Source organism: Tamandua tetradactyla, chromosome 7 (genome assembly GCF_023851605.1).
Source record: "Tamandua tetradactyla isolate mTamTet1 chromosome 7, mTamTet1.pri, whole genome shotgun sequence".
Taxonomy (NCBI): domain Eukaryota; kingdom Metazoa; phylum Chordata; class Mammalia; order Pilosa; family Myrmecophagidae; genus Tamandua; species Tamandua tetradactyla.
In genome coordinates, this window is record NC_135333.1 from 109,717,734 (window position 1) to 109,739,860 (window position 22,127).

At 50.9% G+C, this 22,127-nt stretch overlaps 2 protein-coding genes across 5 annotated transcripts in view; one reads left to right on the forward strand and one right to left on the reverse strand.

Moving 5' to 3' along the window:
* On the forward strand, window positions 1–16,380 carry CACNB3 (calcium voltage-gated channel auxiliary subunit beta 3). 4 transcript variants are annotated; one of them, XR_013179688.1, is made up of 14 exons: window positions 4,746–4,816; window positions 8,533–8,655; window positions 8,891–9,013; window positions 9,460–9,575; window positions 9,811–9,875; window positions 10,088–10,107; window positions 10,341–10,421; window positions 10,610–10,668; window positions 10,842–10,951; window positions 11,078–11,229; window positions 11,488–11,583; window positions 11,711–11,860; window positions 12,350–12,729; window positions 14,023–16,380. XR_013179688.1 is itself a non-coding variant. In XM_077170760.1 (13 exons), the coding sequence occupies exons 1-13, from the start codon at window positions 124–126 to the stop codon at window positions 12,662–12,664; spliced, it is 1,425 nt and encodes a 474-aa protein (XP_077026875.1). In that variant the 5' UTR covers window positions 1–123; the 3' UTR covers window positions 12,665–13,734. The 4 variants fall into 4 exon arrangements, 3 of the variants coding, with proteins under 3 accessions (XP_077026875.1, XP_077026874.1, XP_077026871.1); XM_077170760.1 differs by lacking the exons at window positions 4,746–4,816; window positions 14,023–16,380 and adding an exon at window positions 1–138 and having other exon boundaries at window positions 12,350–13,734; XM_077170759.1 differs by lacking the exons at window positions 4,746–4,816; window positions 14,023–16,380 and adding an exon at window positions 663–836 and having other exon boundaries at window positions 12,350–13,734.
* The window catches only part of DDX23 (DEAD-box helicase 23), a 14,356-nt gene continuing 6,862 nt past the window's right edge, over window positions 14,634–22,127 (reverse strand). Inside the window, exons 4-17 of the mRNA XM_077170755.1 lie at window positions 21,825–21,918; window positions 21,653–21,718; window positions 21,378–21,516; window positions 20,963–21,096; window positions 20,713–20,825; window positions 20,337–20,480; window positions 20,021–20,246; window positions 19,561–19,706; window positions 18,682–18,859; window positions 17,754–17,996; window positions 17,183–17,334; window positions 16,841–16,949; window positions 15,985–16,159; window positions 14,634–15,536 (exon numbers count right to left, since the gene is read on the reverse strand). Coding sequence (XP_077026870.1) covers window positions 15,313–15,536; window positions 15,985–16,159; window positions 16,841–16,949; window positions 17,183–17,334; window positions 17,754–17,996; window positions 18,682–18,859; window positions 19,561–19,706; window positions 20,021–20,246; window positions 20,337–20,480; window positions 20,713–20,825; window positions 20,963–21,096; window positions 21,378–21,516; window positions 21,653–21,718; window positions 21,825–21,918 — 2,143 coding nt within the window. The 3' untranslated portion in view covers window positions 14,634–15,312. The remainder of the gene's footprint in view (window positions 15,537–15,984; window positions 16,160–16,840; window positions 16,950–17,182; window positions 17,335–17,753; window positions 17,997–18,681; window positions 18,860–19,560; window positions 19,707–20,020; window positions 20,247–20,336; window positions 20,481–20,712; window positions 20,826–20,962; window positions 21,097–21,377; window positions 21,517–21,652; window positions 21,719–21,824; window positions 21,919–22,127) is intronic.

The following is a 22,127-nucleotide window of genomic DNA, read 5'->3' on the forward strand; positions in this document are numbered from 1 at the left end:
AGGAGGGGTGACAGCAGAGACTCCCCAGGCGCCGGGCGCGTCCCGCCTGAACTGTCTCCAAATGGATCCCGCTAGAGCCCCAGGGCCCGGGCCTGGGAGGGGTGGATGAACGTGGCTTGACGCATGGACCCGCAAGCCGTAAATGAGTATTCTTCCTTTTCGGTCCCTTCCTCCGCTGCGGTCGGGGTGGAGGCCATGGCTGGAACTGCGGGAGCCTTTCTTCTTTGGGAGACAGAGGATGGGCGCCTGGCGCACGCAACGGGGATTCGGAAGGAGTAGAAGCTTCTGCCTAAAGCACAAGAGTTAAGGCAGCCTTGGGCTACTCTTGCCCTTCAGTCTGCGGCGATGGGGGCTCCAAAGCCCTTTCCCTTTCTGGGGAGGGGGTTGAGAGGGAACCTGAGGGGAGGGGGAGCTGGAGAACGAGCGCCAGAGATTGGGATGAAGGGCAGTAGGAGGCGCCCAGATAAACAGCTGAGATCAGAGAGAGGAGGTAGAAGAAACGGGGAGGGAGATAGGCTGGAAGGAAAGGCGAAAGAACAGCGAAAGAGACTGACAGAGGCGCCAAGATAGGAGGGGAAAGGGAGGGAAAGAAAGGAGGAGGGAAGGGGGAGGGAACCGACAGGAGGGAGGGGAGCGGACCCGGCAAGAGGGAGGGGAGCAGGCGGAGGAGCCGAGCCGGCGTGGGGCGAGGCAAGGCGTGCAGAAAGCACCCAGTGTGCGGAGCGGCGGCCGGGTCCTGCTCCCGCCTCGGAGCCCCGGGCCCGGGGAAGGGGGAGAGGCCACTAGCCCGGTCTATGTCTTTTTCTGACTCCAGTGCAACCTTCCTGCTGAACGAGGTAAACGCGGGCCCCCTCCCTAATGGGTGGTAGGGGAGGGAGACCAGAGGAAGCCAGACCAAGGGTGGAAGGCAACCCGTAGAAGGGAGAAGCCAGAGCTGGCAGCTCCTAAGCATTAGAACTGGGAAGGGAGGAGAGGATTTATGGGAAGCTGGAAAGGGGCAAGATTAGAGGGAGTAGGGAGGGCTCTGCTGAACTCTCCTTGGTACCTCACCCGGAATTCCCTGGCGTCAGTTTAGCCCCTAGAATGCACTTGTTGGAGACTCCTGGAGGGAGGACTTTGCAGAGGTGTTGGCTCCTGCCTCAGTTTCCCCCTTCAAGGCTCAGGGATTAGGATCTACACAGCTTCCTGGTGCAATGAGAAAAGCTAGAATGTATTCTGGAGGCACCCAAGAACTCTACTTCCCAAACCTGGTTACTCAGACTTTGCCCCCTCTGTCCTGCTTCAATGCCTGGCTACTTGCCAGTCTAATCTCGTCTAGGCAGAGATTGGCAGAAGGAGTCCTCTCCTCAAGGCTTGGACCCTGATCCTTTTTTTTTTTTACATGGGCAGGCTCCAGGAACCGAACCCAGGTCTCTGACATTCTGACATGGCAGGCGAGAATTCTGCCACTGAGCCACCATTGTACCTCCCCTGATCCTTTTTGCCCTCAGCATTCTCCCCTTAGGCCCAGCCATGAGAAAGAAAAAAGATTAGGGATACTGACATGTCCTGCTACAGATAGGAATCACTAGGTTGGCCTGAGAATTAGAGAAGACATTCGTCTACCAAATGGTAGAGGGCATTGGTAGCAACCCAGAGATACAACAAGAAGAAAGGGAGGCTCCAAAGCACCAGGAGAACCCAGGGGATGGGCCAGGTGTGAGGAGATTGAATCCATCTCCTGGGATTTGTTGGCATGGCAATTCATGCCTCATGCGCAGACTTATGCACTATTGTCCCAGATGTGGATGAAGACAACAAGGTGTGTGAGGAAGGCGTACTGCTGATACAGGTCCATTGTTATTTGCAGTCTCCAGGACTCCCTGGGATTAGGGAGAGTACAAAAAAGAGATGCCCGCAGATTAGATTCAGGGATGGAGAGTGAAGCAGCCGACTCAGCATCTGTCTTCACTGGAATCCTCTCCTAGGAGCAAGCCCCTTAAGGGTCTTATTGTTTCATACTTCAGATCTCTTCTCTGCCCCCAGAAGAAATGGACAGAAGAAATGGAAGTGGCAGAGAGAATAAAAGAGGAGGATAGAGGGAATGCTATGAAAGTGGGAGAGGGCAAAGAAGTGAAAAGCCAGTGTGTTGGGGGATTCCCAATTTAATATTATATATTAAAATATATAATAACCTCAAATTATATATAATAATCCAATATATAATAACCTCAGGATAGGGAACTGTGAAAGCAAACTGCATTCACAATAGGGACTGGTCCCCTCAGCTGTAGGGGCTCCAGCCAAATCCAGTTTGCCAAACCTAGCAGAAGGAGGATGCTGGGCTGGACGGGGCTTGGACCATCCACAGGCACAGTCAGACTAAAGGCAAACTAAAAATAGTTTTAAGATGAGGCCCCTTCTCTCTCTTTTCCTTGCCAAGCAAGCACAAACAAGTAGCATAGATGGGAAGCCGACTGGTTTAAGGGTCTTCTTCTCTCCCACGCATAGGCCCTTCTACCAAAGAGCCCATGAACCTTGTCAAGTTTTGGTTTCCTGAGTCTCCTCTAGCCCTGAAACAGGAAGAGACTGGGAATTATTTAGAGCAAGATGTTCTATAAATGTTTGTGGAAGGAATAAATTAGTGAGCAGAGATGGGTAAGGAACATTTGGTGGTCCCTCTCCTAGACTCCAAGTCTCAATGCTAAAAGACCCCCCAGAAAGTCTAGCCCAACATTCTTTTAAGGAGCGGGAAATAGTCTCAGAGATAAGTAACTTGACTGGGATCACATAGTTTTTTAGTGGCAGAGCCAAAATTAATATGCAAGTATCTTAACTTCCAAACATCTTTTAGCTACTATACCATATACCCTTCCCACTATCCCTCCCCCATTCCCCACCCTCTGCTCATGGACAGAGAGGTCCCTATTCTAAACTCTTCCCTTCCTGTTCATCTTCCTTCAACACATTATTGAGAGGGAAAGAAGCATCACTAAATGGTTATTAAAGTGATAACAATAACTCCCTACAATTGGGCAGGGATTTTTAGTTTATAGAGGCTCTCACACCCCCATTTTCTTATCTCACCCTCATAGTGAGGTGTGAAAAACTGGGAATAGAGAAAAATCAAGCTCAGGGACAAAGGTCCAGACACTAGGAGGCCTAAGACCTCTCACCAAGTGTGTAACCCCTTGTCTACTTCTGTCATCCCCCTGAGGGGAGTGGGCTGGGCAGGTTGGTGGGTAGGCAGTCTAGACCATTAATCAAAATTTAGAGAACTAACTTTGCTCAGGAGATGAAGAAAGGAGGGAGCTCAATGGGGGCATCTTTGGAGAAATTTCTTCAAGATAAGGCCATGGCTCTGTCTCTAATCTTGGGGCTCCTCTGGAGGAGACTGACTGGTGCAGAGTGGTACATGGAATCTGAATACCTAGCCCTCATCTTTGCTAAGGAGAGAATCTAGTCTTACGCCAGTGCCAGTGACTCTGGGGAGACATGCCTTTTCTCCCTTCCAACTCCAGTGTGGCCAGGACCCTATTTTCTCTCCTACCCAAAATAACCCCCCTACCTCCATCCACTTGTTTCTTCCCCCCTCCCTTGAGGCTCAGCTAAGACAGCCTCTCCCAGCTCCAGTTCCCGAGGAGCTGGCACAGTCCTTGTCAGGGAAGTGAGGAAGGGAACCTCCATCCCTGCTAGACTAAAATGAAATCTGCCAGCCTAACCCCAGCTCAGGAAACATCATCACCACTACCACCACCACCATCTCATCCCACCCCCCCACACACCCACCCCCCACCCCGCCCCTTACCCTCAGTACGGGGTTGGGCAACACAACCCTTTGCTGAAGCATCTCTGGACTGAGGGGGGTGGGCACCTGTTGGGATAGGGGCTGCTTTCATGGCGTTGACTTCCGTCACCAAACTCATTTCTCACCAATTCCATTGAGAGGTTTGCTTTTGGAGTCTCCAGGACTGCCAGGGCCCAGACACACCGCCCTCTCACCTGGGGCCCCTCCCCCGTCTGCAGCTGTCCCTCCCCCACGCCTCTTCTGTTTTCCTCAGTCTCCCCATTTCCCTGTCTCCCCGCTTCCTCCCTCTGCTTTTATCCCTTCTTTTTCTCTCCTGACTCCCGGTAACCTGCGCCCTCTCCTTTCTCAGCTCGAGTCTCGTCTCCCTCCCAGTCTCGGTGTCCCCTCCCCTCCCCCGCTCCAGCCCTTTGTTTCCCGACGGAGTATTTCCTGGGTTGCCTGGCGTCTGGGTCTCCGCATCTCTCCTCGCCCCGCCTCCTCCAAGCCTGGATCCGCCCCACCCGCTGTCTCTCCTCCCTTTCCTCCCCCTCCTCCCCGCCTCCCCCTCTGCCCCATAGGTGCTTGGGGACCCACCTTCTACCCAGCTCCGGTCTACTACCCTCTCCCGGCCCAGTCCAGAGCTCCCCCAGTGGCCAGCGTCCCCCACCGCCTACCCCGCCTTCTCCCGGGGAGGGGAGGCAGGTGGGCGGGCACTATTGTTGTAGGAGCCGGCGCCAGATTCCTCAGCCGCTCCTGGGGTGGGACCAGCGGGGTTGGGGGGGAGGAGTAGGGGGAGCGGTGATTTGAGCTGGGAGCAGCTGGTCTTCGCGACTCGCTGCCTGCTTCGCGCTCTCTCGCTCGCCGCTGCCGCCGCCGCCGCCGCCGCCGCCGCCCGCCGGGCTGCGGGGCTCGGTGGCATCTCTCGGGCGCGGCCGCTGCCTTCGCCCCTGCGTCCCGGCCGCTCCCGCCCCGGCGCCGCTCGCTTCCCCCCACCCGGACTCCCCCATGTATGACGACTCCTACGTGCCCGGGTTTGAGGACTCGGAGGCGGTGAGTGCCCACGGTGAGGGTGGGGGTGGGGAGTTGGGATGGCACCTCCTCTCCTTTGGACCCTTCCCCCAGTTCAGGACTTTGAAAAAAAAAAAAAAAAAGCCTCAGTGGCAGGGCAACGGTGGGGGCGCTGTAGGAAAGTGGGGAGGTGGAATTTCATGCCGGGGGCTCCCCAGTGCCCTAGTCCTAGACCAAGGGCCATCGGATGCGAGCAAGTAGGGGGCAGTTTGGGGAAAAGGCTTGGGCAGGTGGCTCTCAAGCATAGAACGGGAGGAGTGGAGGGAGGAAGGAATGGAGGAGTGGAGATAAATGGCACAGATGCTTTAGAGAGGGCCGACGCAATGTCTAGAGTTCGAAGAGGAGGATTTATGGGATCTAAACACAACAGCTACAGGAGGAGCTGGGGCTCTTGAGGAGGGGGACATTCCAGACCAGTGCCCCAAGTCAGCAAAAAATAAGGGAGCCTGGGAGAACATCAAGGAGTCTGGTCCTAGCCTTTTCATAAAGAGGGATCATAAAACTTGAGAACCTCCATTATCCCTTCCTGCCCTCCATGTCTGCGCATTGCCTTATCTCCTCACACTTCTGTAGCCCAGCTTCTGACCAAGGTTGAAATCCAGGCACCCACTACATAGGTGGGCTGGTTGACCAAGCTGGATCCATTCCACAGCTCCCTGCTGAGGCTTCCTCATTAGCAGTAGGCACCCTGAATCCCTGCTCAGCATGGAGGGCCCGGAGGTGAGGCCAGAGAAGCCGAAGGCCTGAGGTTGGAGAGGAAGCTCTTTGCTCAGAGAACCAGGCAACTAATAAATATTTAATTCTCCTCTTTGCTTTTATCTCCTGACCCACTGAGACAAGGCAGTTCATTAGGCAGTGATTCCCGGAGCTCAGAGATCAGGGACAGGATCTAGAAAGAGGGGGCATGGATGGGGAGCAGCTTTTCAGACTCCTGGAGTTATCAACCTTCCCTTAAACCTGAAAGAAGGTCTCCTTGGAAGAGGACCACCAGATAGATGTCTTAGAAGGGACCCCCTGATTGTTGTGAAGGGTAGAACTGTATGGTTACCAACACTACTGGGTCTAAAAATGAAGTGTATTCAAGCTCTTTCCTATCTCTTGATGCCAGGCTCAGGATAGATGAGTGCTAGGGCTCAGAATAGGAGGCTGTCAGTCCTTTTCTGGGATTGGGCTCCGGCTGGGCCTAGTTCCCCATTGGGCCTCTGGGGCTAATTACCTAGCAGCTAGAGCACATCATTTTCAAGGCCCGTGTCTGAAAAATGAAGGGACAGCTGGCATGGCCCAGGGTGCCAAGGGGAGCTTGAAAAAGGGACCTTTCTGTGGGGCTGGAGGGGAGCCGGGAGGTTCTTCACATCCCTAGAGAGAGAAGGAAGGAGCTGTTGCAAGGTGGATGGCGTTTGAAGGCTGTGTGAAAACCTATTGCTCCCTTCCTGCCCCTTTCTGGTTCCTAGATCCCCTGCCCCCACTTCCCTTTCTCTTGCCTGGCTCCCTGCTCTCCCTGAGGCCCCCTCTGAAGAAGTAGGAGGGAGATCAGACTCGAAATAAATCTACCGGCTCATCTCCCTCCTCGCCTTCCCCCGTGCCAGGCAAGAGTGGAGCTGCAGCCTGCCCACACACTCACCAGGCAAGGGGGGCACCACCAGGGCTCTGTGCCAACTCCTGGCAGCTCCAAAGTACTGAGCCTGTGACTGTTTTGGCAAAGCAGGAGATGGGGGAGACAAGACCCCACAGTGTACTTGGAAGAGGAGTCTTGGCCTCCCTCAGTGACGCCAGAGCATCAGAGATGAGTGAGCCCTGAGGACTTGGGAGTAATGAAGAGGGGGTTCCATTCTGAGCACAGCTTATTTAATATTTAAGGAGAGATCCTGTCATTCCCATCCTAGATGGGAGGCCAGGTAACCCTGATGTCCCAGGCGGGGACATTAAGATTACTATTAGGTTGACAGCCTAGAGGACAGGGAGTAAAGGTTAGACTCCTCTCCCAGCTCAGTGCTAGGCATCTAAGAGGTACCTGATATTAATTTATCCTGCCTTTCCTCCTGTCTCCGAGCCTATCAGCCCCTATCTACTTCACACAGCCGTATCCTGCAGAGGTATCTCTTTTATACTCAGACCCCTGGGAAAGACGTCCCTCCTACTGACAATGCATAGATCCTTCCTGGGGATCAGCCTCTCCTTCCTGCTGCCAAGCAAGCCTTATTTTACTCTCATGAGAAATGAGAAAGAGCAGACAGACTCAACTCCTCTGTAAAATTAAGACTTTCCCCCCCTTGTGCTATCTTCATGCGTTTGGTCTACCACAGATGTTATCTATAGCTTAAGCTCTAGGACCTAGGCTAAGACCAAGCTGACAAGCCCTCCTGCCCAAGAGACGACTGGGGCAGAGGCCAAGTGGACAGTAGGTATGTGTTCCCACTGAGAATCTGGTCTCTGCTGCCTCTTGCGAGGTACTTATGCACAGAGAACTTGGGGAAATATTCCTCGGTCTGAGAACATTCTGGACACTGGACTAAAGTTTCTTCCCCTACACACACACACGAACAGCTTATCTAGACTCCTACCTTGTTTGCCACCTGTACTTAGAATTGAGGGAAGCATCATTTCAGTCTTCTGCCCGTAAAGAAGGGAAACTAAAGTAGAAAACAACATTCCTTTCTCCCTAGACTGAGGAGAAACTCAGATATCCTGACTTCAGGTCTCTTGTCCCAGGGTCCAGCTTCCCTTTTTCATTTGTGTATCTCCCTCATAGCCCTGAAGATGAGCTCTGGGGTTCTCCAAATACACCCTCATTGCCCTTCGTATGGGCAGGATTCAGAGACTCTCTTTGCTTTGCTTACTAGAGACCCTCCCCCTGCGTCCCCAGGGTCTGACTCTTTGGCTGGGTTGCCTGGCACAAGCCTGGCCCTTCTCCAGGGCCTGATCTCCCCTGGGCTTAGGGAAGGAGTTGGGGGGAATGTAGGCCAGGTGGTAGGCAGGGCCCAACCTCACCCATGCCCAGGGAGATAGCTTTGTGTTGCCTTCTCAGTCTGTGTTTTGTTTGCTGCCCACACTTGGCCAGTTGCCCTGGCAGGTGTGGGAGGAAAGTTGGGGGTGGGGAAGAGTAAAGGGGAAATAACTTTCAGGAGTTGGCAGCTTGTACCCTCCTCTTCACCCTGGAAGGGTAGAGACTGGGGAAGATGAGCTCTAAGGAGGCGGATGGCTATATCCAAACACTCAGGGCCAGTGCAACACCAGCCAGCATCCCTTGCTTCTTTCCTGGTGGGCTGTTCTCCTGCCAGGCTTTTTAAAGGGAAGAAGGTATGAACAAGAGGGCTGGGTCTCTTAGATTCAGAATCATCTCCAGTATACCACCTTTAGTATATCTTTCTACCCTGTGCTTCAGAGGACCTGGTAGAGGGGAGAAAAGGCAGGAAGGAGAAAAGTGTGGCAGACTCTATTCAAAGCTGCAGTATTAATAGGCTTGGGGGAAGAGGTCCAGTTCTTAGCACATATGGATTGGACCAACTTTGCTGTACTGGAGGCCCTGGAGCCTTTCCCAAGGGAATGGCAAGGACTGAAGGGGCCCAGCCACCCCTCTTGGAGACAGGCTGGGGATTGGGGATTCGCCGTGGCACAACTGTGGGTTAGGAGGGTGCCTGTACTCTATACAGTACACTGCTTGCTGGAGCTCAGGGGTCACAGCCTCTCTCCTCTCCCAGGGTTCAGCTGACTCTTATACCAGCCGCCCATCTCTGGACTCAGACGTCTCGCTGGAGGAGGACCGAGAGAGTGCCCGGCGCGAAGTGGAGAGCCAGGCTCAGCAGCAGCTTGAAAGGGCCAAGGTATCACCTTCTGGGGTAGGGGCCAAGACAGAAGGCCAGACTACGTGGAAACCTGTGCTTGGTCCTAAGTCCTGAAAGGTCACTGGGCAAGGTGGATGTGAGTGTGAAAGAATGTGCGTGTGTGTGATGGGCAGAGATTCTGACCAAGGCCAAGCCCTCTGCGGATAGGGTACTGAAACTGGGAAAGGGGTGGACTGAGCCTCCCCTCACATGCGCTGATGGCCAAATTCTCCAGCACAAGCCTGTGGCATTTGCTGTGAGGACCAATGTCAGCTACTGTGGCGTACTGGACGAGGAGTGCCCAGTCCAGGGCTCTGGAGTCAACTTTGAAGCCAAAGATTTTCTGCATATTAAAGAGGTGATCGACCCCCTAGCCCACCGAAGCCTCTACCACTTAAGTTTCCTACTCCTGCCCCAAATCCCAGTGCCTCTTACTTCTTAAGGTCCTCAGTCTATAAAAAACAAGCCCCAAACTCCTCAGCTCTTATCTATAACATGCACACATTCACCTCTCACATCTAAGACCTAATTCCCAGGGTCTCCATCCTTCTGAGACCTGGCTTGGGCCTCAGCCTCCATATCTGTAAGGTGCCTCTTGGGTCCCATGGGACAGCTGGGATGCCTCACTCTGAGTCCTGGCTGCCCTTCCCTCTGGCACCTTCTCCTGCCCACCTCCCTTACACTGCCTTCCTCAGCCCACTTGAACCAGCTGAGTGCCTCCCTGGTTCCTTCACATTGAAGAACCAGGACTGAGGCTTAGGCTACCTCCTCACACCTCCCCTTCTGGCTCCATCCCACTCCCAGAAGTACAGCAATGACTGGTGGATCGGCCGGCTAGTGAAAGAAGGTGGGGACATCGCTTTCATCCCCAGCCCCCAGCGCCTGGAGAGCATCCGGCTCAAACAGGAGCAGAAGGCCAGGTGAGAGCAGGGCTGTGGCTCAACAAACACTCACCCCAGACATGTACACATTAACCACAGTACACAGTCACCACACACACACACCACACATGCGCATATGTCCTATGTACAAACCCTAAACCCTGCTATACAACCACACAGATACACAAGCATACACATAAATGCACATGACTAGTAAGTAATGTTTAGACACACACACAGAGACACTCTCTCTGACCTCACTCTCTGTTCTCAGGAGATCCGGGAACCCCTCCAGTCTGAGTGACATTGGCAACCGACGCTCCCCTCCTCCATCTTTAGGTAGTTCCCCGTCCCACGCCACCTATCTTGTGTAGGTGGGTAACTAAGGCACAGGGAAAATTCTTCCCAGATTAACTGTGTGGGGAGGGGTTGGTGGCAGGATCAAAAGAACTGGGAGAAGCCCATTTTCTCCCCTGGGGAAGGGGATATCATGCCCCCAGGGCCTTTTCCTCTTTCACAAATTTTAACCTTTTATTTCCTTTTCCAAAAAGCCAAGCAGAAGCAGAAGCAGGTAAGTCAAGGAATGGGACTGGGCTGGGGACTAGGGAGTGGGGGTAGGAGTGGGTGGTAGCTTGGCTCATGGTTTATGGCTCTGAGAAGAGTTTTCTGGACAATAATTTTTGGAGGGTAGGAGAACAGAGAAGGGAAGGAGCTCTAGAACTTTGGAAATGTGTCCTCAAGACACATCAGATATAGGGCAGGCATAGGGCCATGATTTTGCATGACCTCATATCCTTTCTGCAGGCGGAGCATGTTCCCCCATATGATGTGGTACCCTCCATGCGACCGGTGGTGCTGGTGGGGCCATCTCTCAAAGGTTACGAGGTAAGAGGAGGTCCCTGACCCTAGAGTTGCTTTTCCAAGCCTACCACAGGAAGACCCCTGGGACAGTGGGAGAGTGGAAGGGGGTATTCTCCCCTAGGCCTGTGTGCAGAGGGCATGTCCTTCAAAGGTCATGCCTGGGGGCACTGCCTTTTCCAAAAGGGCTCTCAGTCAGCTTTGTGCCTTCCCAGGTCACAGACATGATGCAGAAGGCTCTCTTCGACTTCCTCAAACATAGGTTTGATGGCAGGTAAGCTACTCTGGCCTGGGGTGGTATGAGAACCAGAGAGAAGACCATTGCCTCTTTCTAGTGCCTGTAGCACTGTCTTCTCTAAAGGGAAAGTTAATGGGGCCTGGGGAAGAAGGGAGGGGCCTCAGGCTTTAGGTTTGGAAGTGAGTAGTGATTCTGTACCTCCACCCCAGGATCTCTATCACCCGTGTCACAGCTGACCTCTCACTGGCAAAGCGATCTGTGCTCAACAATCCTGGCAAGAGGACCATCATTGAACGTTCCTCCGCCCGCTCCAGCATTGGTGAGAAGTCCCCATCTCCCTGCTTCCCTGCCCACTCAAGCATTAATGAGAACCTTCCTGTAGGAAAGCCCTGTTGGAGTAAGAAGTGGATGGGGCCACTGGTGAGCACACCCACTCTTTCTACAGCTGAAGTACAGAGTGAGATCGAGCGCATATTCGAGCTGGCCAAATCCCTGCAGCTGGTAGTGCTGGATGCTGACACCATCAACCACCCAGCACAGCTGGCCAAGACTTCACTGGCTCCTATCATTGTCTTTGTCAAAGTCTCCTCACCGAAGGTAAGGGAGCAGGGGGTGATAGAGGAGGCCCACAGGACTGCCCTTCCAAAATATGCACAACTCTGCCCGGTCCCTGCCTAAGGGCACCTGAATTCCCTCTCCCTACTGGGTCTGACTATTCTAACCTCACCTACCACTGATGCCATATCACAAGTTGGGGAGGGGAGTAAGCCCAGTGTTTCCCACCAGTGCTTTCCAGGCCCAGCTCTGCCCAGGGCCCCAAGCAAAACAAGACCTAGCCCTTCCCTTCCCCCTCAGGTACTCCAGCGCCTTATCCGCTCCCGAGGGAAGTCACAAATGAAGCATCTGACTGTACAGATGATGGCATATGATAAGCTGGTTCAGTGCCCTCCGGTGAGTGCCTGACTCAGCTACTCCTGTGCTCACACTTGCTTTTCCTGGACTGGGAGAGCATTAAAGATGGCTGAGGAGCTGCCACTAAGAGGGCTCCAACATTCCCCTTTTCCCCCTTCCTCTCCAGGAGTCATTTGATGTGATTCTGGATGAGAACCAACTAGAGGATGCCTGTGAGCACCTGGCTGAGTACCTGGAGGTTTACTGGCGGGCCACCCACCACCCAGCCCCTGGCCCTGGTCTTCTGGGCCCTCCCAGTGCCATTCCTGGACTTCAGGTAACCATTACCAGTGGGCACAGATCCTTAGGCCAAGCCAACCACAGCACTGCCTGCCTACCCTCATCCGTGCCCAGCCAAAGTAGAGGAGTGTCTCCTCTAGTTCAGAAGGTCAAGGGATTCTAGAACTCTCAGCTCTGTTGGATCTAGATCTAGTGCTGATAGCAATGGAACTTCCTGATGAGAGAGGAAATCAAATAAGATGGGTAATCAGAGATTAGTTTTCTAAGATCAAGGGAAATAAAATTTCCATACCTTTTTTTCCAGTAAATCTTGAAGGCAGAGGCTGAATTTGGGGGGAATCAAAAGCTGCAGTTTTCCATATCTGAAAAGGAAGAATGCTCCTGCATGACTTTCCTTCCTTGTACTATTTCCTGTAGCAATAATTAAGAGATGAGGGGAAAGAATCCCTCACCCTACCAGAGGAGGGAAGGGGGCTAAGTCTAGGTCTGTGCTACCTCACTTAGAGCTTTTATGTCACCACCCCAGAACCAGCAGCTGCTGGGGGAGCGTGGCGAGGAGCACTCGCCCCTCGAGAGGGACAGCTTGATGCCTTCAGATGAGGCCAGCGAGAGCTCACGCCAAGCCTGGACAGGATCTTCACAGCGTAGCTCCCGCCACCTGGAGGAGGACTATGCAGATGCCTACCAGGACCTGTACCAGCCTCACCGCCAACACACCTCTGGGCTGCCTAGTGCTAACGGGCATGATCCCCAAGACCGGCTCCTAGCCCAGGACTCGGAGCACAACCACAATGACCGGAACTGGCAGCGCAACCGACCCTGGCCCAAGGATAGTTACTGACAGCTTCCTGCTGCCTTACTTGGGTAGGCACAGGCACAGCTGACTGGGGCACCCAGTCCAGGCAGGTTGGTGTTAGACTGGCATTAGGCTGGCAGTAGACTCAGCCCCCACAATCCCTGCCCAGGCCCAGCTCCAGGGTTGCCTGGGGTCCCAAGGTTCTGGGAGAAGCAGGGGGCCCCCTCACCTCCTGGGCACAGTGACCTCCCTAGGTTCCCATTCCAGGTACTAGCTGTGTGTTCTGCACCCCTGGCACCTTCCTCTCCTCCTGCACAAGATGCTGCCCCACTGGGCAGTGCCCTCAGGCCAGGATTCCCTTAACAGGGACCTTCCCACCAGACTCAGGGAAGGATGCCCCTTCAAAGTGACAAAAGGATAAGGATGTGGGCAGTATGGCATGATGAAGAAACCAGATCCCTGACCAGGCACAAGTTCTAACATTCAAGGGACTCAGGGGTTGGGCTTTGGGGTCTGAGGGCCTCCACTCACCTCACTGCCATACATTAGAAATGAGATAGTCAGAGCCCATCCGGGTGGCACTCCCATCCATCAGCTGGGGCAGGGCATCCAAGTACAAGACTGGAGCAGCAGGCAGGTTAGGCAGAGGCAGAAGACCTCACAACTGAAGGTCTTCGAGGGAAGGCTCTGCCAGAAAGCTTCTTAACATCTAATAGGAGTGGGATTAGGAGCATGGTCAAGCCAGAGGGAGGGCAGGAGTCAACCTGGATTGACTCCCCGGGGTTTGGGGAGGGAGGGCATGTGTAGCACAGAAAGTATGGAACAGCTTCGGGGGCCTCCTCACCCCCCTCATTCTTTTGCCCTTGCATCCCATCATCTTTCTTCTTGCCCCTCATGCCTCCTTGGGGTACAAGCCCCAAACTTTATTCCCTAATTCATAGCTGCTGCTTAAGTTAGGGTTAGATGAGGAGAGACAGGACACAGTGGACGACCCCAGAGGCCTTGTCTACCCAGCTATTCTCACCTTATGGCTCTAGTTTGTGACCTACAGAGCATGTTCCACAAGACCCTGTCCCCACTGCACTGCCATCTCTAATAAAACACCATGCACAGTCCATCAGGCTTGTTCTCTGTCTGCCGACTCCAGTGGTCCAGGCTTCTCACTGCATGGCCCAAGCCTGGAGGAAGTACAGTATTTTGGCCTCCCTCCTCTCCCAAAGGATCCACTGAGTGGGAAGGAAAAATGGACAGAACTGGGGGGAGGGGGTACTATACTCCCTGACACCCACCTCCCCAGCTTCATGCGGGTGTCTGGAGGGAGACATTTGGCAGCAGAGATGGGACTGTTCTGTGAGGTGTGGAAGGGGAGACTTAATCACATCTTTACACTTTCCCTGCCTCAGGCCAAAAAGAAGCTAGAAAGAACTGCAAGATGAACTCCATGTACCTGCCCCATTCTGAGTATCAAGGAAGAGCAAGTGGATACAGGGGACATCAGTGGGAGGCCCCAGGCCCTGCAGCACTCTCACCAGAACCAACTCAGCCAGGCTTAGCTCCTTGCTCTGTCCATGATGCCTATGATGCCCACCTCCCCTTTGCCATCTCCTCCTATAAGCAGTGGACTGTAATTAGGGAAACCACAAGCAGGGGAACTGAAGACTGGGTATAGGACAAACAGCCTACAGAAAACTGGTTCCAATTATGCCTCACCTGCCCACATATCACAAATGCTTTGCTTTTTTATTCTTGCACAAACCTCCCTAAAGGGTGTCCAGGCCAGGGGTACAAGTTACCAGGCGCTGGAGCAGGGGAAGGTAAATGTATTATGATCCTACAGCCAATGGCTTTTCCATATACCACCCACAGACCTAGACTACCAGCGGACACCCTAGGCTCTCAAGGTGATTTCCTTTCACTTTCCAAATCAACCCACTGTGCCCAGTGCTATCCCTCCTGTCTTCTGTGGTGACAGAGAAAACTTGGAAGATAAATTCAGCTTAAACTAGACACAGCCTTCATATTCATGTATTTATTCTCAGAACATACAAACTCAGAGAATATAAAACAGAAATTTCACTCAGTGACTTGAAGATGGACATAGCTCACCCTGACCCCACATCTACTAAAAAATTCCCTGGGTGAGGGGTGCCTAGAGTGCACAGCACCCTTGGCACAGGGGCCGTACACAGCTCTAAAAGCTCTCTATGAGTTTCATAATCCAAATAGGAAAACAGCTGTCAAAATGACAGTAAGAATCCAAGGTCCATAATCCTCACGATGCAAGAACCCCTGGTCACCTAGAACAGCGGTGTGGCTGTCACTGATGCAGTCAAGTCTGTGCCAAAGGAGGTCTCATCTAGGCAGCCAGCTTCTTGTTCACTGGGGGTGGGGGTGAGGGGCAATGCCCACTGCCTGTCCCCATATCCTGGCAAGGGCTAATGGTCCACTGCAATCCCAAAGCCACACATGGGCAGAGCTGGGCCAAAATCTGTGGTGATTTGCTCTCCCTGCCTCCTATAGCAGTCCTCTCCTGCAGTCCCCGGCCTTCAAACTTGAACATCTAGGTCCAGAAGTCTGCTTGTTTCATATGCCCCCATAACCCACAAGTGAGGACATGAAAGAAGGAATCTGAGGGTCCTGAACATCAGGCATGATGTTCAGCGCATGCCCTTAAACCCTTGGGAAGTGCTGAGTCAGGCAAAGATGGTCTCTTCCCGGCGCTTCTTAGTGAGGATGGTGCCTGGCTTGTGCTGGGCATCTGGGTGGTTGGCTAGCTCTGGAGGGCAGGAGGACACTGGGCTTTCCAAGATGGCCTGCTTCAGCTCATAGAACACAGCAGAGTCCTCTTTGGTAAGGAAAGTGATGGCCACACCACTCTTGCCAGCTCGTCCTGTGCGGCCAATGCGATGGATATAATCTGGGAATTGGGAAGAATGTCACTTAGGGCACCAGGTCAGACACTGGTGAGCAGTATGATGCTTCCATTTCTAAAGGCATCATCTTCCCCCACCACACCACCAAGGCGGTACATACAACCGTACTGGCTGAACCTGAAGTGCTAACAGTATTCTCCACTGGTGAACTGTGAACCCACTATGACTACTGATTGTTGGTCAACCTACCACACTGAGACCAAGAGTTGCCTAGCTCCACACTTCTCCTGAGGTTAGTAGTATGACCCCAGGTGCAGACACAACAAATCCAGGTGAGATAGAGAGCAGGAGCTCTTGTCATGAAGACAAGCAATTCTGGACTCAGGGCCAAGAGATGGCAGCAATAGCCTCCTCAGGGCAGCCACTGACTTCGAATGGAGAGAGAGGAGTCTCATTCTACCCTGGACTGAAGCTGATATCCCCTGCACTTACCTTCAATGTTTTTGGCCATATCATAGTTGACAACCATAGACACATCTTGAATGTCGATACCACGACCAGCCACATCTGTAGCCACCAAAATATCCTTGGCCCCAGCTTTGAGGTTGGACAGTGCAAACTCTCGCTGTTCCTGGCCTTTTCCACCATGCAGTGTACAAGCATTATACTGTTGGAAGAATGATGAGGTGAAGAAAGAGCAATGGGATCATGGAAAGATACAGAATTAAGAGGGAGGGAGGACAAAAAAAGAGAGGGAGAGTTAGTGATAGCAACAGGGTAGAAAGGGAGGGAGAAGGAGGCAGAAGAAATAACACAATAGAAGAGGTAAGCTGAAGAAAGGGATAGTAAACAATGAGAAGTGGTTGGGAGAGGGTAAGGTCAAAGGAAAAGCAATCGGGGCCATACAGGGAGCAAGATAGAGTTAGGATGAGAGAATAGGATGGAAAGTGGGGAGTGGAGAAAACACACCCTTTCCTCAAACACCAGTATCAGGAGTAATCTCCCTCTCCTAAACATATATAAACACAAACAGCTTTGGCCCATTCTATTCCATATCCTCAGACCCTTCCAGAATATGTGTCTCAAAACCTCTCCCTGGCTCCTCCTCACTTGTACAGAGACCCAGGGCAGTTTTGGCTGACACTGCTGGAATGGACGGGGAGTTGTTTCAAGTGACCCAATTACTCCTTACCCCATCAAACCACCCTTTCCCCTCTGGCTCTGACTGGTTAATACTGGAGAAGTTTAAGAATGTAGTGAGAATTGAAAGCAGGAGCCTAAAGGGACCCTCTAGTTTGAGAAAGCAGCTCCCCAGATGCCAGTCTTTGCTCTCCCTTGCTAGACACACCCCCATCTTCTCCAGGGATTTGGCCAACACATCGCAGCCCTTCTTCTGGTTGACAAAAATGATGATGGGTGGATCAAAGCCTTGCTCCAAGATTGCCAGCAGCTTTTTCCTGGGGAGAAAAGGAGGAACATGAGATGTATAATATTTCCCACTGCAAGTGATACACCCAGTCCTAATCTATGAAAAACAATTCCAGGATTTTCAATGCCTTTGCATTCTGAATAAGAAAACTGAAGTTCTTCAACATAGAAAAGCAATGACCTTCTAGTCATCGCTCTTACTGAAAGAAGTTCACAAAGCCCTTTCCCCACCCTGTTTTCCCTGGTTCAGTTACCGCTGTACCTCTTTTCTGATTCTGACATGAGGAAGACCTTCTGTTCCACACGTTCATGTGGCTTGCCTGCAGAGCCAATGTACACCACAGCAGGTCGCCGAAGATAGCTCCGGGCCAGCCGTTCCACCGCTGGGGGCATAGTGGCCGTGAACATGACTGTCTAGGAAAACAGGAAACTCAGTCCTGCATCCAGGTAGACATATATCCCACCATCACCATAAGCAGCTCAGCCCAGGCTAAAGAATCTAAAACGGTGGTAAGCTTTGCTAACCATTGCCTTAAAAAACACTGTCCTTTGCCTTCCCATCTCTTTCCTCAGTATTTGTTCATCAAGGCACTTTAAAACCTATGAGGATGGGAAGGGCTGGGAGCATTTGCTAACATTTTATTTTCCAGGTAGTAGCAGAACATTTTCCAGGGCTGAGCTAAATAGCTGCAGTCCTAAGACAGCCAAGAGAATTGTACCTAGGCACACTTCACCTTTCTGGAAATGTACTGAAGGTCCACCCATGGCAGAAAGGGCCCTGAAGCAGGTTTGGGAACTTGTCAACCTTTTTCAACACAGGGAATCAGTCTTACTTGGCGGTACTTATGTTTTCCTGACTCAAAGTTGGCCAACATCTTCTCAGGGTCCTCAGCCTCATCTGTGTCTGGCTTCTGGTTGCTAACAGGCATGTGCTCCAGAATCTTCTGGACGTCCGGTTCAAAGCCCATGTCAATCATCCTATCTGCTTCATCCAAAACCACATAGGTACAGCGGCTCAGCACCAGGTAGCGGTTCTCCAGTACATCAATCAGACGTCCTGGGGTAGCGATCACAATCTGGGGGGTAAAGTGTAATGTATATGTGGCCCTAGCATGTACCCCTTTCTTCTCTTTCCTATGAACTACCCATCTATATGAGTAACAGACATCCAATGCTAAGGAACTTGGATCCCAACTTCTAGTTATGTTTGACAATGAACTGGCATGAAACCAGAGAGAAGATAAAATCAGAAGGAACTTTCCTAGATGGAAGAAAAATTAAGGAATCTTGTGGAGAGGGTAATATAGAGGGATTACACTAAAAACTCTACAGAAGACTCATTTCAACAACAAACTTCTTGTGAAAAGCTACCTTCCCATTCTCCTCCCCCATTACAAGAAAAATACACACACAAAGTCAATGAGATGGGCTGGCAGAATGATTAAGAGCACAGGTCTTAGATCTGAATCACTGTCACACAAAAGCTAGATGTGACTTTGGGCAAGTTATTAACCTGAGCCTCAGCCACAGGGAGATACCATTACCTACTCTCATCTGGCTGTTGTGAAAACTAATGAGCTTATACATACAACGTGCCTAGTATAATCTCTGATACATAAGTTCTCAATAAATAGTAGGATGTATACATAAACCAGGACCTTTCTTAGTTTTACTGACCATCTATGGCAGAACCTAGAAATGAAGCCCCAGAATAGACAGCCTTCCGAAACAGTGGGCTAGCTGCTGGCTAGATGAACAAACCTCACAACCCATGCGCAGTCTGAAGCCCTGGTCTTCTCTGGAGATGCCACCAATAACAGCCACAGTGCGAATGCCCAGAGGCTTCCCAAACTTGATGGTCTCTTCCTCAATCTGCTGAGCCAACTCACGGGTAGGGGCCAGAATGATGGCATAAGGGCCCTGGTCTGACTCTTCAATCCTGTGGTAAATGAGGAATCCCACAGCTTCATCAGGCATGTTCAAGAGGAGGTGTGGTAAAGGATGCAATGATCCCATTTAAAAATCAAAGACTCTAAGGGTTATGGTATGTATGAATTTTTTTCTGTTGTCTTTTTATTTCTTTTTCTGAATTGATGCAAATGTTCTAAGAAATGATCATGATGATGAATATGCAACTACGTAATGATATTATGATTTAGTGATTATATATGTAGGACGGAACGATCACAAGTTAAGAATTTTGTATTTGTTGTGATTTTTTTTTAAATTTAAAAATAAAAAAAATAAAAAAATAAAAAAATCAAAGACTCCAGGATAGCAAAGTTCTCCAGGGAGTATCCTTGTCAGCATCAAAATTCCTTGCCATCATAATCCAATCACTTCCCAATACCTGTTCCAGATTATAAAGAAAACCAGCGAGGGGTAAGGGGTATGGTATGTATAATCTTTTTTTTTCTCTGTTATCGTTTTATTTCTTTTTCTGTTGTCTTTTTATTTCTTTTTCTAAACCAATGCAAATGTTCTAAGAAATGATGAATATGCAACTATGTGATGATATTAAGGATTACTGATTGTATATGTAGAATGAAAAAAAAAAAAAAAAGAAAACCAAACACTCATTTGCCAGTTTCACCTTCTCTACCCAGCCAAACCCACTGCACTTGGAGCAGCTGACCCTACCTGTCAATCTTGGGGAGTGTAGTGATCCAGACCAGCAAGGGGATGAGGAAGGCTGCTGTCTTGCCACTGCCAGTCTCAGCTACACCAATGATGTCACGATTTTGTAGCCCAATAGGAATTGCCTGGCGTTGGATAGGTGTTGGTTCCTGCAGTGACCCAGACAGAATGTAATGGATCAGACAGAATTATACTACTTGGGCTATTGGTGACAGTGTACAATATGCTATCAGAATGGGAGGCCACCAAGTACAGTGCACAGGAATGGAAACCTGAGAAGAAACACAAGCACTAAAAGCCAAGACTTCCTCTAGAAAGTAAGACAGACAAGGTCATGTTGGTGTCCACCGGCAGAGAAGGCACCAAAGAGTGAAGGAACAAGTTCTCTATTCCGAAATAAAGTCTGTATCTCCCAGAAGGTAAGAGCAGGTCAGGTCTCCTAGGCTACGCTGCCCCTCCTTACCTTGTAGCCACATTTATCAATGACCTCCAAGATGTGCGGAGGTAGAGAAGAGTCTTTCCAAGAGCGGATGGGATTGGGGATCTTGCCACCTTTGGTAGTAATGCTGTAGTCTTCACGGAAGATCCGCCAGTCCCTGTCTGTCATCTCATCTAACTTCTTCTGGGACCAATGCCTGTCATCCCAGCGCTGTTTGGCTTCCTTCTTACGCAGTTTGCGGAGTCTTGCCCTGGAGCAGGATGTGAGGCATGAGAGGAATTAGTTCCTTTCTGTAGAGACTCTGGGCTCTGACCAACCACTCCTAGCCCTGATCACTCACTCCTCCTGCTCCTTTTCTTCCAGTGTTCGCCTCTTCTCCATTAGGTCTCCATAGAAACGTGACTGCTCTCTTTTCTGCTGTTTTAGGTCAATGCCTGCAATGAAGCCTCGCCCCAACAACTGTACCTGGTGCCGTTCCTTATACCTGGGATTGAGACAAAAGAAGAAAAAGAGAACTAGGAGGGAAGGGCACACTTATATAACCATTTTCCTTCCTGGCCAGGTTGTTTTCTTATTCAGAGGGCTGGCTGACTGACTGTTAGTTTGTCAATTTGCCTGTCCCAGCTCATCCTGCTTCTCCCACCTCTGTAGTCACCAGTTCTCTCTAGGAACTGCCTAGGGCAAAAGACCTAGCACTTAGTCCCAAATCCACTTACAAGGGGTTGTAGTCAATGGACGTGTCCTCAGAAGCATCCCATTCAAAGACAAACTTGCGGTCATTGAGATGCCTTGTTCGGCGCCGCTTCTTGATGCCACCCAGATAACGCTCCTGCCCAGGAAGACAACACAAAACCCATCAAGCTCAAAGCCCAAATGCCACATTTTGGAGCATGCAGAAATCAGAATGGCCAAAAAGTTAACCTTATTTTTGTGTGTGGGAAATGAGGACAGAACCAAAGCCTGTACCTTAATAGCATGCAGTTCCTTGCTCTTATCCTTTTCTTCCCGGATCTTCTGCCGTCCTTCCTCATCCTCATTTCCATTGGTCTCCCGTTCCATCCTTTCCCTGCGTTCCCGACGTTCCCGTTCCTGAGGGTCTTCTGTAGACCAAAGAAAGCAAAGCTGCAGAAGAGGTCAGTGGAAGAAAAGAGCGGGAATGGAGAGGGTCCAGACAACATATGCCAAATAAGAATTTTTTAAAAAGTAGATTTATGATATGAGGGAAATGGAGCTCTAACTTAAAGCTTTTTTCTCATAAACCTCCCCACTCTTCTTCTCCAAATTCAGAACAAACAGTTTTCTGTCTCTCCCAAGTGACTCTATAACCCCATGCTTTCTTTTCCTGTTCCTTCTAGGAGATACACAGGGTAGAAAAACGAACCCAGCATCTTCCTGCCCATGTCTTGGAACTGTTTCCTCTTCTTCCTCTCCTCTTCAAGCATCTTTTGCCGCTCTTCTACTTCCTGCTGTCGCCGCTTTAGAGCTTCAGCCTCTCGTTCTGCTTTGGAGAGGAACTTGGGCTATAAAACAAGAATGGAACCATAAACAAAGTATGTGAGAACAGGGTACAAGTGATGGGAGAAGCAGCAAGAAACCCTAAAAAATCTACTCAGGCATTATACCTGTGGAAAGAAGCCTTGTATCCCAAGCTCTTACCTTGGCCTCAGCTTCTTCCTCAGCCTTTTTCTTGGCCAGAAGTTCCTCCAGGGATAATGGCTGGGCCTGAAGATGAAACAGGATTTCAGGCCATAAGGGTTCTCTCGTTGAAAATCAACAAAGTAGGGCTTGAGTTGAAGAGGAAAATGAGAAAATACTTCCTTTCCTTTACCTTAGGCTTCTTATCGCCATGTTCATCCTCTTCATCCTTCTTAGAGTCTCGGTCCTTTCGAGATTTAAAATCTTTTCCTCGGCCAGGAGATAAACTTTAAAGAAAAGGCAGTGAAAAAGTCCATATTGCTATCTTAGCCCTGGCCCCTGTATGAGGTTCAGGATGAGCCCCAAAAAGAAGATGGAAAGTTTAGCCGTAACACAACAAGACCAGTCTATATTCATCTATCATGTCCTGGAGCTCCCATAGCAGTCATGGTCACTCTGCCTGCTCTGCAACCTAATGACTGCCCAGTCTTGACCC